Source organism: Neofelis nebulosa, chromosome 11 (assembly GCF_028018385.1).
Source record: "Neofelis nebulosa isolate mNeoNeb1 chromosome 11, mNeoNeb1.pri, whole genome shotgun sequence".
NCBI classification, from domain to species: domain Eukaryota; kingdom Metazoa; phylum Chordata; class Mammalia; order Carnivora; family Felidae; genus Neofelis; species Neofelis nebulosa.
Window position 1 is genome coordinate 89,009,038 of NC_080792.1, and position 16,214 is coordinate 89,025,251.

General features: G+C 51.8%; 1 protein-coding gene across 16 annotated transcripts in view; it reads right to left on the minus strand.

The window, feature by feature from the left end:
- Nucleotides 1-16,214, minus strand: part of PITPNM2 (phosphatidylinositol transfer protein membrane associated 2) — a 144,488-nt gene that overhangs the window by 22,758 nt on the left and 105,516 nt on the right. For all 16 annotated transcript variants that reach the window (XM_058691408.1, XM_058691405.1, XM_058691406.1 and 13 more), the window contains 2 exons: nt 10,351-10,523; nt 1,025-1,239 (listed from right to left, as the gene is read on the minus strand). In XM_058691408.1, the coding sequence (XP_058547391.1) occupies nt 1,025-1,239; nt 10,351-10,428 (293 nt within the window). In that variant the 5' untranslated portion in view covers nt 10,429-10,523. The remainder of the gene's footprint in view (nt 1-1,024; nt 1,240-10,350; nt 10,524-16,214) is intronic.

Below are 16,214 nucleotides of genomic sequence, written 5' to 3' on the forward strand. Positions count from 1 at the left end.
GGGTCAGGGCCTGTGGGACCCCACTGGGCAGGAGAGGGAGAAAGGGTGGGGGTGGTGGCTGAGACTTGCCTGTCTGTCCACCTCCTGGACCTCTCCTTGTCCAGGCCGAGGCCAGGCTGGGGGTGGGGAATGTGTTTGGGGAGAGAGGGACGGAAACATCGGAGGAAGCTTCCAGAAGCCCTATGGCCATTGTTCATGTGTGTAAGGCATGGATGGCCATAGACACACAGGCATACCACAAGCATGTGGCATGAACCCATTAGGCTGAATCTAAATTAGCACTCTCTGATACCTCCGCAACCCCTTACCCCCCCAAGCAACCAGGTCTGACGACAAGGCCACACCCCTTTCTCTTGGCTGGACATGAGCTCAGAGGAGGATAGTACTTCTGGGAAGACGAATAACCTCGGTGGACCCTCTGATAAGCCCAGGTCCTCATTTAGTGGGGAGAATGAAGCCCCAGGAGACTCGTGGGGACTCCACTTGCATAGCAAGTGGGTGGCCAGCTGGGAGCAGCCCCCTATCCGTTACACTCAGCTACACTGGGTGGGTGGGAGCACGGAGTGAAGAGCCTCCCTTCTTGGGGAATCCAAAGGAAGCCCTGTTCCAAGTGGAAAATAAGGAAGCACTGCTGCAGGTGCTGGAGGTCTCAGGCTCAGAGAGAGTCTCTGGGCCATCTGGTCTACCCTTGGTTCATGTTTCTCCCTAGCTGGTTGGTTAGTGGCCCCGCATTCCCAGGTGATCATTAACGTGAGTTTGTATTCCCTGAGCCTTCCTAGATGGCAAAGGGATCTCAGGCGGCCCTCACCTGACTCATGCTTTCCCGGCCTTCCTGGGAAGGTGCAGTAACAAGGGGGACACCCTCCCCTTTCCTGCCTGTTCTCTGAGGATGGAGACTCCTGGAATGGAGACTTAGCTCCCCAGGAGTCTGAGCCTCTTGGAGGGAGGGTGAGCCCGCCTAGAGGGCCACCCCCGGGGTTCCTTCCCCACCAGAGGGTGGCGCAGGGTGTGGGGAAAGGCTCACCTGGTTCGGGTGTAGGGGTAGGCATTCCAGGACTCCTCCACCACCCTCAGGGCCGCTTTGGGCAGGATGGAGCGGAACCAGCTGGGGATGTGCATGCCCACATGGTACACCTTGTGCGTGTACTGTCCAGAGCCGCCGGGGCCATCCGTGTATGGCCGGTTCTCCAAGATCTCCACTCCGCTACCTTGGCCATACGTCTCGTTACGGCTCTTCTTCTACAGGGACAAAAGCATTCAGCATGTGTTGGGGCCAGAGCACTCTGCAGAAGGGAAGGGGCCCAGGAGACCAGGCCCAGGGATGCTGAGAGGAGGAGGGGCTTTGGCCAACCAGGCTGGCTTCTTCTGTGTCGCTCCAGGACTCCCAGATCCAGGCCCAGACTCCACAAGCCCCTGTACCCCTACAGGAGACCCAGCGGGCCATGGTCTCCCTGTGAGCTCTAGCACTGCCTGTGCCAACTCCTCCCTTCTGGCTCCCATCAGTCCCAGGACTAAAAGTGTTCCCAGCATCAGGAACAAGTTGAGGATGCCCGCTCTCTAGGTTCTATTCAACACTGTACTGGAAGTTCTAGCCCAAGACATTAGTCAAGAAAAAGAAACAATCAGGGGCACTCAAATTGGAAAGGAAGAAATAAAACCACTTCAATCTGCCAAGGACATGATCTTATATACGGAAAATCCTGAAGAATCCCCCCCACCTCCAAACCTGTTAGACAAAGTAAACGAATTCAGCAAAAGTCGCAGGATACAAAATCAACACACAAAAATAAGCAATGCAAAAAGGAAATTAAGCAACCATTTCCATTGACAAGAACATACAAAAGAATCAAATATCTTGGATAAATGTAATGAAGGTGAAGCACTCAGATGCTGAAACGGTAATACGTTGCCAAAAGAAAGCAAAAACCTAAGTAAATGGAAAGACATCTGTGTTCATACATTGGAAGATTTAATATTGTTAAGAGGTCAATATTCCCCAAAGCATTCTACAGATCCAGTGCAGTCCCTGTCAAAATCCCCAGTGGCCTTTCTGGTAGATGTGGAAAAACTGATCATAAAATCAGGAAGGATCAGAGAAGGATCTCAAATAGCCAAAACAATCTCAAAAACAAAGCAAAGCAAAGTTGGAACATTTACATTTTCCTACACAAAATCTTTTTTTTAAGTTATTTATTTTGAGAGACAGAGTGAGAGAGAGAGAGAGAGAGAGAGAGCGTGCGCACAAGCAGGGGAGGTGCAGAGAGAGGAGAGTGAGAATCCCAAGCAGGCTCCGCATTGTCAGTGCAGAGCCTGACACAGGGCTTGATCTCCCAAATCATGAGATCATGACCTGAGCCAAAATCAAGAACTGAACGCTTAACAGACTGAGCCACCCAGGCACCCTGCTACAAAAAATCTTGCCATAGGTGCGCCTGGGTGGCTCAGTCGGTTAAGCCTCCAACTTTGGCTCAGGTCATGATCTCACGATTCATGGGTTTGAGCCCCACGTCGGGCTCCGTGCTGACAGCTTAGAGCCTGGAGCCTGCTTCGGATTCTCTGTGTCCCTCTCTCTCTGCCCTCCCCTGTTTACCACACTCTTTCTCTCTCTCTCAAAAATAAATAAACATTACATTTTTTTTCAGAAAATCTTGCTATAAAACCACAGTAATCAAAACAATGTAGTACTGGCACAGGATAGATCTAAAGAATAGGGCTGAAAGTCTACAAATAAACCCATATATCTACATACTATATGTATTGATTTTCAACCAGAGTGCTGAGATCATTCAATGAAGGAAAGAAGTCTTTTCAACATGTCCCAGTATACTGGTGGGATAATTGGATATCCACATGTAAAACAATGAAGTTGGACCCCTACCTCACATCATATATAAAGATTAGCTCAAAATGGATCAAAAACCTAAATGTAAGAGCTTAAACTACACAACTCTTAGAAGAAATCATAGGAGTAAACCTTCATGACCTTGGATTTGACAATGTTTTTTTTTTTTAATTTTTTTTAACATTTTATTTATTTTTGAGACAGAGAGAGACAGAGCATGAACGGGGGAGGGTCAGAGAGAGAGGGAGACACAGAATCCGAAACAGGCTCCAGGCTCTGAGCAGTCAGCACAGAGCCCGACGTGGGGCTCGAACCCACGGACAGTGAGATGGTGACCTGAGCCGAAGTCGGACACTTAACCGAATGAGCCACCCAGGCGCCCCGATGTTTTTTTTTTTTTAAATAGGGTACGCAAAGTACAAACAGCCAATAAAAAAATACATAAATTGGACTTCATATAAATTTTTAAACTTTTGTGCATCAAAAGATACTATGAAGATAATGAAAAGACAACCCACAGAGAAAGTTCTTGTAAATAATGTATCTGATGAGGGACTTGTATCTAAAATATATAAAGAACTACGCAACTCAACAACAAAGATACAACCCAATTCAAAAATGGGCAAAGGACTTGAACAGACATACCTCCAAAGAAGTACATCAATGGCCAACAAGCACATGAAAAGATACTCAACATCACTAGCCACTGGGGAGAGGTAGATCAAAACTACAAGTTACCACTTCAGACCCACTAGGATGACTACAAAGACAGGCAATAACAAGTGTTGTGAGGATGTGGAGAAATTGGAACCCTCACGCATTGCTGGTGGGAATATAAAACGGTACAGCAGCCACGGAAAACAATTTGGCGGTTCTTCAAAAAGCTCAACATAGAATTGCTGTATGACCCAGCAATTCCACTGCTAGGTAAACATCCAGGAGAAGGAGAACATGTCCACACAGAAACGTGTGCTCGAATGTTCACTGCAGCATTAGTCACAAGAGCCAAAAGGTGGAAACAACCCAATATCCGTGATCTGAAAAATGGACAGACAAATTATACCCACATAATGGAGTAAGAGTCGGCCATAAAAAGGAATGAAGGGCCAAAACCTGTTACGACGTGGATGAACCCTGAGAACGATGCGTAAGAAGCCCGACACAAAAGTCCACATAGTGTACGATCCCATCGACACGAAATGTCCAGTACAGGCAAATCTGTACAGACGGAAGGCAGATTACTGGTTGCCTAGGGATGGGGGTGGGGGTGGGGGGCTGGAGAGTGACTTCTTGGGGTGATGACAATACTCTAAAATCTTGGTGATGGTTTGACAACCCTGTGAATATGCGAAAAATCCCTAAACTGTACCCTTCAAATGTGTGAACTGTGTGGTGTGGGACTCACACCTCAATAAAGCTGGTATAAAACAAAACAAACAAACAGAAACCAATCCTGTGTCTATACTCACTAAGATTTCAGAGAGATCAAACACGGGAAGTGGGAAGGGGCCTCAGTGGCGCTGCCTGAGAGAGAGGACTCCTGGGTCACCTCTAAATGTCTCTCTGCCCCAAATGTTCTTCCCAGTGTCCAAAAGCTCAGGTTTCTACTTATGCAGAAAGCCTCATTCATGGTCAAGGTCCTGGTGACTTTAAGCCCAGCATCTGTTTCCATGGTGACATGACGGCATCACCGAGGCCACCTTCGGTCAGCTTCCTGAATAGCAGGTGTGCACATGCGCGCACGCGCGCACACACACACACACACACACACACACACACAGGCGCTCCCAAGAACACAGTCTCACCCCTGGGGTACAAAGACATGCCATATCTCCACGCCCAGAGCAGCTGAGTCCCCTCCATAAAAAAAATAGAAAGGACCCTGGCCGAGGGCACAGATGTGGTCAGCGGGGATACGCCCTCCCTTGCTCTTCAAAGGAGCCCACGGAATGCGGCCCAGATTCTGTAATGAAAGCAGCGACCATTTCCCAGACACTTTGTAAGCTCATGCTTCGTGGTGGCTTCACTTTTATGGTTGTGCCATGTGCTCTGCGTGCACGTCTCCCTTTAGGTAGTGCCACAACCCCTTGAGAAAGGCTGAGTGCTGCTACTGTTCCCAGTTTGCAGAAGGGAAGGTGGAGGCTAAGAGACGTGGAATGACTTGTTCAAGGTACACAGCTTCAAGTGGCAGAGCTCAACCTGTACTCGAGATCCTGTTGGCCTCTGGGACCTGTTCAGTCCACAGCATGAAGACACCTTGGCATAAGGCAGGTACTCGGTACTTATTGAGCAAATAAATGGGTTCTAGTCCCAACTCTGTGACCAGCTCCCTCTCATCCTGGACAAGTCACTTCTCTCTGGTCTCAATTTCCAAAACTATAAGGGGAGATGGGGCTACCTATCTGTCTAAGGCCTGGTGTAGTGGGCTAAAGGGCCCCCCAAAATTCACATCCACCCAGAACCTTAGAATGTGGCTTTATGGTCGCCTGGGGTGGCTCAGTCGGTTAAGCGTCTGACTTTGTCTCAGATCGTGATCTCGCCGTTCATGAATTCGAGCCCTGCATTGGACTCACGGCTGTCAGCGCAGAGCCCACTTTGGATCCTCTGTTACTCCCTCTCGCTCTGCTCAACCCTCTCTGAATCTCTCTCTCTCAAAATAAAGAAACTTAAAAAAAAGAAAAGAAAGGAAAACAAAGAAAGCAACTTAAAAAAAAAAAAAGGAATGTGGTTTTATTTGGAAATAGCATCTTCGCAGATATAATTCGTTAAGATGAAGTCACACCGGATTAAGGTGGGTCCTAAATCCAAGGACCATGTCCTTAAAAGACAGACTAAAGGGATGTAGCCACTAGCCAATGAAGCTGGCCGCCACCAGAGGCTGGAGGGGAGCAAGGCAGAATCCTCAGAGGGAGAGAGGGCCTTCAAAGGGAGCAGGCCCTGCGGACACCTTGATTTCAGACAGACTTCTGGCCTCCAAAAGCAAGAGAGAATACATGTCTCTTGTTTTAAGCCTCCCCCCCCCTCCCCCCCCCCCCACCCCAGGAAACGAACACATCTAGGGTTTGTGGTGACTCAGTGTGAAGGGGACACACAGGTCACAGGAGCCAGGGCCACAAGCAGTCTCTGAAGGCTGAGGCGGGGCACCCAGCCTGCCAGGGAGCTGAGGGTGGAGAAGAGGCAGGGAGGGACAAGGAGCAGGGGTAGGGAAGGTGCCATCCGGCCTCAGTGGGTGACCCGGCCTGAGCTGTCCTCAGACTCCTAGCCAGGGAAAGCCACCATGTCCACTCCCAAGGCTCTAGGGGGGCTCCTTCTTGGCTTCCTCCAGACCCCAGGGCCCCAGGCGTTCCTGGTCTTGTGGCCACATCACTCGGCTCTCTGCCTCCACCATCACATCACTGTGTCTCTTTCTGTCCTCTCCTCTTCATAATTATAGGGACAATAAGTCATTCAATTTAGGGCCCATTCTGTCTTGTCCTTAGATAAGGTCACGGTCTAACATCTGGATGGACATGAATTTGGGGGGACACTGGCCAACCAGCTGAGCAAGCCGTTATGGTCACTCATGCAGGATGGATACCATGGGCCACTTGGGGGCACAAAGGCCACTGTTAGCAGTGGCAGAGCCCCAGGACCCAGACTGGCAGTGCTCTGTACCCCCTGAACAGCACTTTGTTGTCTCTGCACAGTAAAGATTAGCTGAATGAGGGCGCCTGGGTGGCTCAGTCAGTTGAGTGCCCAACTCTTGATTTCAGCTCAGGTCATGACCTCACAGTCCATGGGATCAAGCCCTGTGTCAGGCTCCATGCTGACAGTGTGGAGCCTGCTTGGGATTCTCCCTCCCTCTCTCTCTGCCCCACCTCTGCTCTCTCTCTCTTTCTCTCTCTCAAAATAAATAAACAAAAAAATTAGCTGAATGAGCAAAAATGGATTCTGCTCTCAACTATCGCCAGTTCCATCTGAGTCTGGGCACCCCCTTCAACTTTGAAGCTAACACCCTAAAGGGCTGAACCCCTGGTTCCCCTCTGACAATGGCATCTGAGGGGGTGCTCAGTCCCCTGGCACAGCTGAGGCTCTCGGTCATGCCACTTAGGAGAGCTCTTCTCGAAACGTGCTGACCTTCTCTGCTCGCACCGAAAGTCACCACCCCCATCCCTGCCAGTCGTCCCTGCCAGGCTCCCTGCACTGTGGAGCCTCCCAGGGAGACCGAGTTAGGGTGGCAGAGATAAGCCCAGGTCCCCAGGGGCATACACGTGCCCAGGGTGAGGCCTCACCCATGACCCCTACCCACCAGCTGGGGCTGAGTTGGGGAACTTCACCTCCCTACCCGTCTCTATCTCTGGGGCCTGGGGGCTGCACAGGAGGGGCCTGGTGCAGAAAAAGCACAGACCCTACAAACGATAGGGGTGAAGGACCCAAGACCAAGAATGCTCCAGGACGCCCGTAAAAGTGGCAGCTCTCAGAGCTGTCCAGGGTCCTGGCCAAACCACCTCGGATTCCTCCCTCTGAGGCAAGCATCTGCTGAACACTTCTATGGATGACAGAAGTCTCTCTCCCAGCCAGCCCAACTTTTTTTCTTTTCTTCTTATTCTTCCTCCTCCTCTCCTCCTCTTCTCCTTCTCCCTCTTCCTTGCCTTGAACAACATGTATTTTGCTTGGACACTGGTCAGGCACATCACGAGGCAGCTTGACACGGGAGCTCATCCCATCTTGTTCATGACCCCATGGAGGAGGAGGCTGGCTAGTGAGTGCAGAAGGCAGGTCCGTTGCTAGCTGCCACTCTAGCTGGTAAGCAGGGTCTGGAGGAAATGAACTAAAGTCTTGCTCTTCTTTCCACAAAACCACAGCTGCCTTCCTTGAGGGCCTATCCATCCTCCTCAACTGGCCCAGCTCCCAGTGGACGCACTCTTGGAGCAGCGGCCCTAAGCCCACACGAACATCCGCTCCCTGTCTCCCGGCCTGTATTCAGTAAACTGCCTGTGTGCCCACCTCCCCAAAGGCGCTCCTGGAGAGGAGCAAGTGCTTTTACATTCTCCTCTGGAACCCAGCCTTCGGCCCAGGCTGAGCACAGAAAAGTCCGTGCATTTCACTTAGTGTTTTAAGAGCTCTACTGAGATACGATTGGCGTGCAACAAACGGTACATACACAAAAATACAGCTGGTGAGCTCTGACGCATGTTCGCGGCTGTGAAACCATCACACAACGGAGATAATATGCTCGTCCATCACCCCCCACGGTGGGTGGAGCCCCCAGAAGTGCTGGGGCCAGTGGCGGGTAAGAAAGTGTCAGGGCAGGAGCAAGGGAGGGCAGCCTTGAGAGACAGACAGGTGTTATAGTAGGGCTTGGATGAGTGAACGCACACAGGCGGCCCTGCGCCCATAGCAGGTATCGTGGAGGAGGCTATGGGATAGTTAACATTAACTGGAGGCATAAGGATGTTTTAAAAAGAACAAAATACCGGGCGCCTGGGTGGCTCAGCTGGTTAAGTGTCTGACTTTAGCTGAGGTCACGATCTCGTGGTTTGTGGGTTTGAGCCCCGGGTCGGGTTCTGTGCTGACAGCTGGAAGCCTGGAGCCTGCTTCGGATTCTGTGTCTCCCTCTCTCTCTCTGCCCCTCCCCTGCTCATGTCCTGTCTCTGTCTCTGTCTCTCAAAAATAAATAAACTTAAAAAATTAAAAAAAAAAAAAAAAAAAGAACAAACTATCTCAATAAAGCGGGGTGGGGATGGCAGGTGCCTCTAAGGAGCCCAGTCGGAGGTGATCACATGCTCAAGAAAGCTTTGGGATGTTCTAGGAGCTAAAAGTCAGCCACTGGATCCTGATGGGCCCTCCACCAGCTGACAGGCACATGGAAGGGCTGCCTGCCAGGGTCTGGGCTCTCCCGGCTGGGATGGGAATTGGGGAGCCGCAGGGCAAATAGCGTCCTTGAATAGGCTGAGCAATTTCCAGACAGCTCAGAGCTGGGGGGCTGAGTGAACTAAGTCCCTTCTCTCCTTGATCTCTAGGAATAATTACGAGGTAAGTGGTTCAAGAGGGAATCGAGTGGCACTCCTGAAGCCGCATGGAGCCAACAGCCCCTGCCAGAGAGGCCAGTTCACCTTCCGTTCTCTTCCTCATCAAGCTCCCCAAGCTGGGGGCACCTGGTCAAACTCTGGTAGCTTCACAGAGCTCCTCTCAGAAGGGCCCGGGGGCCTGGGCTCCGCAGGGAGCTTGTTACTAACTCCCCAGACCCGGGTTGAAGGGTGAGCACCCACCAAGCAAAGCCAGGGGCAGAGGTGGAGCCCTGCCGGCAGGGGCCCATGTGACACTGTGTGACACCGTGGGACACCAAGTGACGCGATGATCCACGGGTTGCACCAAGGCATCCTGATGCCCGGAAGAGCAGAGCCAGGTGAGAGCTGGTTCGTAATCAGACTCCCGACTGGGAGGAAAGCTGCCAGGTCAGGCAAAGCGCTGGGGCACTGAGGCTGAGCAAGACGCTGGTGGGGTAGCCGGGCGGGGGACCTCCACAGAGGAGCAGGAGCCCAGCAAGCAGGAGTTTGGTCACATCGAGGCCACGAGCAACCAGATCCTGGGTCTCCCCGTTCTGTGTTCCAGGTCAGCCAGGCTCTGAGTAGGGCTCCGGGTGTGTGGGAGTGGGAGGGGTGGGGCATGGCATTCTCTGGCTTGTCACAGGAATCTGTCACCCTGAAATTCGTCTGTGACTCTGTAAACTAGCCACATAGTAGATGCCACTGTCTTGCAGCCTAGAGTAGTGAGGAAAGTGTGGAGCCAAGAATGGGGAAACTGGCCAGGTGCTCCCAGGCAAGTCGCTTAACTTCTTTGGACCTCACACCTTCCTGTCTGTCAAGTGGGTTGCTATGGACTGAATTTCTGTGCCCCCTCCAAATTCATACTGAAGCCCCTAACCTCCCATGCGATGGTACTAGGTCAGACTTTGGGAGGTGACTAGGTCATGAGGACAGAGCCCTCCTAACGGGATTCGTGCCCTTACAGAAGAGACTCCAGAGGACTCCCTTGCCCCCTCACCCACCATCGAGGACACGGTGAGAAAGAAGGTGGCCATCTGTAAGCCAGGAGGAGGGCCCTTACCAGACACCGGCTCTGTTAGCAACTTGACCTTGGGCTTCCAGCCTTCAGAACCGTGAGAAACAAATGTCTGTTGTTTCAGCCCCCTGGTCTGTGTTCTTTGTTAAAGCGGCCCAAGCTGACTATACGCACGGATAACATCTGAATCAGTGAGAGGACGGGTATTAAGTGCAAAGGGCGTCAGCACTGCCAGCGCCGTGAATACAGGGCTGGCGGGACAGGCCAATGCCACAAACACCCACGGCACTCCGCTGTGTTCCTGGCATCGGGCGGGGAAGCCACAACGCCCGGGCAACTGAGACACTTACCAGGGGCCTACTGAGCAGACACTGCCGTGGAGACCACAGCGCCGCCCCACCCCACCCAAGGGTCCGAGAGCCATCTGTACGCCCGGCGTGGCCTGCCCTGGCCCCAAGACCCACCTGTATCATGTATAGCTGGGCGATGCGGTACTCCTCCACGGTCATGGGCAGAGGAATCCGATATTCCTTTATAATCATCTTGGAGTCCAAGCCTTCCCGCCGATGGGGAACTGCGTGTTGGGACTTCTAGGCGAGGTTCCTTAAATAACCATGACAAAATTCACCAAGGACCCCTGGGGGAGAAAGAGAGAGCAGGAGAGTCACTTCCTGCAAGACTGGTGGGCACAGCAGCACAGAGGACGGGCCTGGTCTTGACTCCACCGTGAGCCTACGGTGTGACCTTGAACAAGTTCCCTCACCTCCCCAGCCTTCACTTTCCTTGTTTGCTGAGCAATCTTGTAGACGACGTGTGAACTCTTATCAGCCGTGGGGTAAATAAAAGACTGTCATCCCACTAGTGAGGGCCAGGCGGCGGGAGGGTGTCACACCCCCTAAGCGTGAAGAGCACTGTGCTCTCGTTTCACACACCGTTCCTGTTCCGGCAAGAGCAGCCCCGTGCTCTGGAGTAGCTGCAGGCAGACACGGTGACGGCAGATGGCCACGGGAAAGAAGGGAGGGCACACAAAAGGATGAAAAACCCAGGTGAGAAATTTAAAAATCAGCAGTCTGCGGGGCGCCTGGGTGGCTCCGTCAGTTAAGCGTCCGACTTCGGCTCAGGTCATGATCTCACGGTCCGTGAGTTCGAGCCCCGTGTCGGGCTCCGTGCCGACAGCTCGGAGCCTGGAGCCTGCTTCGGATTCTGTGTCTGCCTCTCTCTCTGCCCCTCTCCTGCTCACGCTCTATCTCTCTCTGCCTCTTAAAAAATGAATAAACGTTAAAAAAAATTAAAAATCAGCAGTCTGGGACCCTTCGGTGTCGGGGCCATCAGTTCCATTCATGTCACCAGACACAGAGGGCACGGCTGCTTCCTGGCAGGAGATCTGGACTTATCCAAAAGAGGTGATCTCAGTGTGGTTTTAGCTCAATCCAGCAAGTATTTATTGGCATCTGTTCTGCTGCCGACCCAGCCTAGGTCTTGGAAGTAGAAGAGATAAGTGAGATAAGTGGGTGGACTGCATCGCATGTGAGTTCTAGCTCAGTAAGACTACTTAAAAAATAAACAGTGTACCCATGGAAGCTTCTCTTTAAGATGACAAAGAATACTTTTGAGGGAGATGTGCACCGGGAGCAATCAAATGTAAAAACAAACAAGCAAGGCTTGGAGGCATACTCTCAGTGATCTGGAAAATGGAATTACCCATCACAATCCTTCCCCTAGATGGTGGGGGCTTTGCTGTGGTTACCCCCAGAGAGGTTACACACTGCTAAATGGAAGGTGAGTGAAGGCTTCCAAGATGGACAGTGGCAGAATCAGGATAGCATTTCAGAGGGACCACGCCAGGGACAGCAGTCGGTGGAGATTCATGGTGACACTGGGTAAATGATAAGAGCGAGGGTCTGGCCAGGCAGGCAGCCTCCCTGGGGCACCATCTGTCCGAGGCCTGAGCGTCACCCAGGCACTAAGGGACTACTGGCTATGTAATGAGATTGGGGGAAAAGAATGTACCAGAACTCTTGGAACGATCAGCATGTAGGGTTGAAAGAAATTCTTTAATAAGCCACCTAGGGAGAGAGACTGAGAGGTGGGGGGTGTTACGTAAATAAGTCAGAGATGGCCACTGTATTATTAGCCTCAAATGACCCCTATGTTACTCACTTCTGCACAGCAGGTGGGACCGTTAGCCCAAAGCCCCACCACAAGCTCTCACGCATCCAACTGCTTTAAATACAGTCCAAATAAACATCTTTTTAGCTAACTAGAGGTCATCTACTTTACATAACCCACGAAGCTGCACCCCACATTTGCTGGCCATAGAAAAGACAAAGCCTGGGGCAACAAAACACCGCAGACAGGGAGGCTGGCTCCCCATCACACTTCTGAGTGATGTCACCAGACACGTGAGCGCCCTGTCTGACTCTCCTTCCCCTCCTGGGTGGGGGTCACACATCACTGCATTTGCAAGGCCTCATGCTGGGAGGGACTTTCTCAGGCAACCTGTCCAAATGCCACAGGGTAACACTTGTTGTTACACACTTGTTGTTACAGCCCCCCGCCCCCCTCCGGGTCCTGTCGCCTCCCTCATCAACCCAAAGCCCTGAACTTACCACAGAGAGGAGGGGGTTGAACTTTCCAGAGTTTACACTCAAGAGCATTGCTAACCTTCGTTCAAGGTAGACGGGTGCAGCCTGCAGCTGAGAGGGCCCGTGGGTTCGAGCCCAAGCTGACACTGTCCAGGACGAGAAAGCAGAGGCTGTGGGCTGCCCCCACTCAGCTCTGAGACCCACCTGCCCCGAGGCCCACAGATCTCTGCTCAAGTCTGGCTAGAAGCTGAGGCCACTGGAGACAGAGGTGATGGCCCCAGAGTCCCTACAGTGTCACCTCCTCCCACGAGAGACTGGGATCAGCCAGGTGGCAGCACATCCAAGCCGACACCTGGAGCAACTTTCAAGTGGCCGACAGGGTAGGACAGGCACTGGATATGGGGACCTTCCTGACACAAAGGAGAGAGACCCACATGCTTGGGAGAAGCTCGATGCGATGAGGCCTGGAGACAAGAAGAGGAAGGATGAGGTTCAATAAGGGCCGTGCTTCCAAGGCTTTTCCACGTGGTCTTCTTTCAAGCCCAGCATCACCTTGCTGGGAAGGTACTAGACGCCCGTCACAGAACAGCAACTTAGCCAGTTGCTAAGTGTCAGGCATCGTGCCCTGCACGACACGGTGGCATGCACACCGATGTCTAGGGGGCCTCAGGGGGCCTCTTCTGCAACCCAGGACAAGTGCAATGACCCACAATGACTTTGGGCAAGTCCCACTGCATCACCTCAATAACAAAGAAGTCAGGTGCAATCCCTAAGTGTTCTTGAGAAACTGTGGGAGTCTAAGCAATCTGACCTTTGGTGATCTTAAAGGCTCCACGGAAAGTGACCTGCCTGTGCTCGCCTGCTCACGAGTCAGACCAAGTGCCCATGCAAAGCCAGGGGCAAAGCCTGGGGCTGACCAGCGGTGCCGGCCCCATGACGGCCAGGAGATGAGCAGACCATGTGAACGCTCAGGATACAGCTCCATCTGCCACTGGGTGAGAGACCGTGTTTCTGCCTGTGCAACACCAGAACTCAGAGGTGGGAGCACAGACAGACAGAAGGAAAGAACAGAGTGCCGCACAGTTAGAGATCAGTGCACGGGGACTAAGAACAGGTCAGAGGGATCAGACCTCTGCGAGACCTGGGACATCGCAGGTGGAGCCCCAGTCTGGGATCTGAGTTCAAAACCTGACAATGCCTTGATTGACCATGGTCCCCCAGGACGACTGACGGGGCCTGCTGAGACTCGGTGTCTCCATACAGCAAATGGGGATAACATCATCTGCCTTCCAGAGTTGCCAGTGTCCCCAAGATGACAAAAGTGGACCAGCCAGGGGTGGTGTTTGTCAGTGCAGAGGGGGGACTAGGGAAAGGCTTCAGGGAAGGTGGAGCTTTACAGTAACAGGAGCGGGGGCTTCCTGGGACCCGAGGTATCCTCAGCAGACATGGACGTGCTGCAGAACAAGCCGAGCAAAGGCCCTGAGGCCTAAATGTGCCACACTATCACAGTGACCTCCCACTACTGTGCCCCAGCACTGTCACGCCACATGCTGGGTTTGGGGCTGTGCGAATGCACGGAGGCCACCCCACCGTCACTGACCACAGGAAAGGGTGGCGTTCAAGGCTGAGATGAGGCCATGCCCTGCAGCCGAGTGCCCATGATGTTCAGTGGGACAGGAGCAGGGTGACAAGAGACCATCATGTGCTTCCAGGAGTGCTCTCCTTCTGAGGGACAAGAGACACACTCCTCAGACAAGGTCTGAGCATAAAGCATGAACTTCATAACCAGAATTTCCACAGGCAAGCAAATGTTATCCTTTGAAGCAGCCCCTGGTGCAGGTGTGCGGTCCCCCATGTCCGCCGGGGGTCCCCTCTGGAAGCCCTCAGAGCTCTGCACCCCTTCAGGAAGCTCCCAGTGAGAGGAGCCGAACTCAGGAGACGGCCACGGGTGATCTCTCAGTGCTGGCCACATTGGGTGTTGTCTTTCAAGCTGATCACTCTAAAGGGGTCTCGTCAAGGACCAGCATTTTATTTAGTTAAGAAAGAAAGTCGGGCCTGTTTCTTTACAGCTACACCCTCACCAGTGGGTTCGGGAATCCATCCTGACTTCCTGTTGAAGACGGAGGGGTAGGAGCATTTCTGTTCTACCGTTCTCCCTCAAAAACAACACAAACTACAGAGACAGGGGAGTCCTCGTGGCTGATGAAATAAGGCAATCACTATTCCCCCAAACCACAGACACCATGAAGTCTGAACTGGAAGAAAGGAACATGCTGACAGCTTACACATGCCTCTTCCTTGGACCCCCAAGTAAATATCACTTCTTGAAAGTCATGGCCACGATCCTCCTGCTGGAATGAAGAAATAGGATTGTGGATGCCACCCAGGTGAGGGGAGGCATCTCCCTGTCTTGTTTTTCTTTTTTTTTCAACGTTTTTTTTTTTTTTTCATTTTTTTTTTTTTTTATTTTTTTTATTTTTGGGACAGAGAGAGACAGAGCATGAACGGGGGAGGGGCAGAGAGAGAGGGAGACACAGAATCGGAAACAGGCTCCAGGCTCCGAGCCATCAACCCAGAGCCTGACGCGGGGCTCGAACTCACGGACCGCGAGATTGTGACCTGGCTGAAGTCGGACGCTTAACCGACTGCGCCACCCAGGCGCCCCCTGTCTTGTTTTTCAAAAGAAAAAACTTCTTATAAGTTTATTTTGAGAGAGAGAGAGAGAGCGAGCACAAGCAGGGGAGGGGCAGAGAGAGAAGGAGAGAGAGAGAATCCCAACCAGGCTCTGCGCTCTCAGCACAGAGCCCAAGGTGGGGCTCAAACTCACGAACCATGAGATCACGACCTCAGCCAACATCAAAAGTCGGATGCTAAACTGATTGAGCCACCCAGGCACCCCCAAAAGAAAGATGTTTTATTTGAAGTATTACATACATGCAAAACATGCATGTATCATAAGTACAGATATATTTTCACAAACTGAACACAACTGTAGGACCAGCAAGGATCGAGAAACTCCTCAACTGTGGACAACCACTCTCCTGCCATTTGCTTCTTTCGTACTTTAATGAATTGCCAATATCCAGTTGTCTTTGGGTGACTTCATACGGAAGCATACTATATGTGTTCTTGATCCTGGCTTTCTTGACCATGATGCTCATGTGATTCGTCCAAATTTTTGCATGTGGCTGTAGATTGTTCTCATTGCTGTCTAGTATTTCATTGAGTGGATGTACTATAATCGACTTAACTATTCCATTGTTGATGGGAATTTGGTGATTTCCAATTTGAGGCTGATGGGACTAGGGCTGTTGTGAACAACTGAGCACATGTAGAGATGCGATTTTACATTGTGGGATGGAATTGGTGTGGGAATTGATGGGAAATCACACCAATGGGCCATTTCTATGACAGAACCTCGTTTTCCAGCTAAAACAGATACTGGGAGTGAAGTGAGGCTGGGGAGAGAAAAGGGGCAGCAAGGGGTTGGTCATAACATGGACAGCCAGTGACGTAAAGAGCTTTGCTGACAACCATTATGACTGTGGACCCTGAAACATGAGAGAGACCGAATCCCTAGGCAGAAGATAAATAACAGCTCTGGCCAGAGAGCCTTCCAGACAGTAAGTAAGCCCATAGTGCATCTGCTCTGGACCACTCCCACATTTTCACATGCTGCTATTTGGAAGGTGGTTAAAGAATAATAATCACAAAGGAACTCACATGGGCCCTATGACATTAAG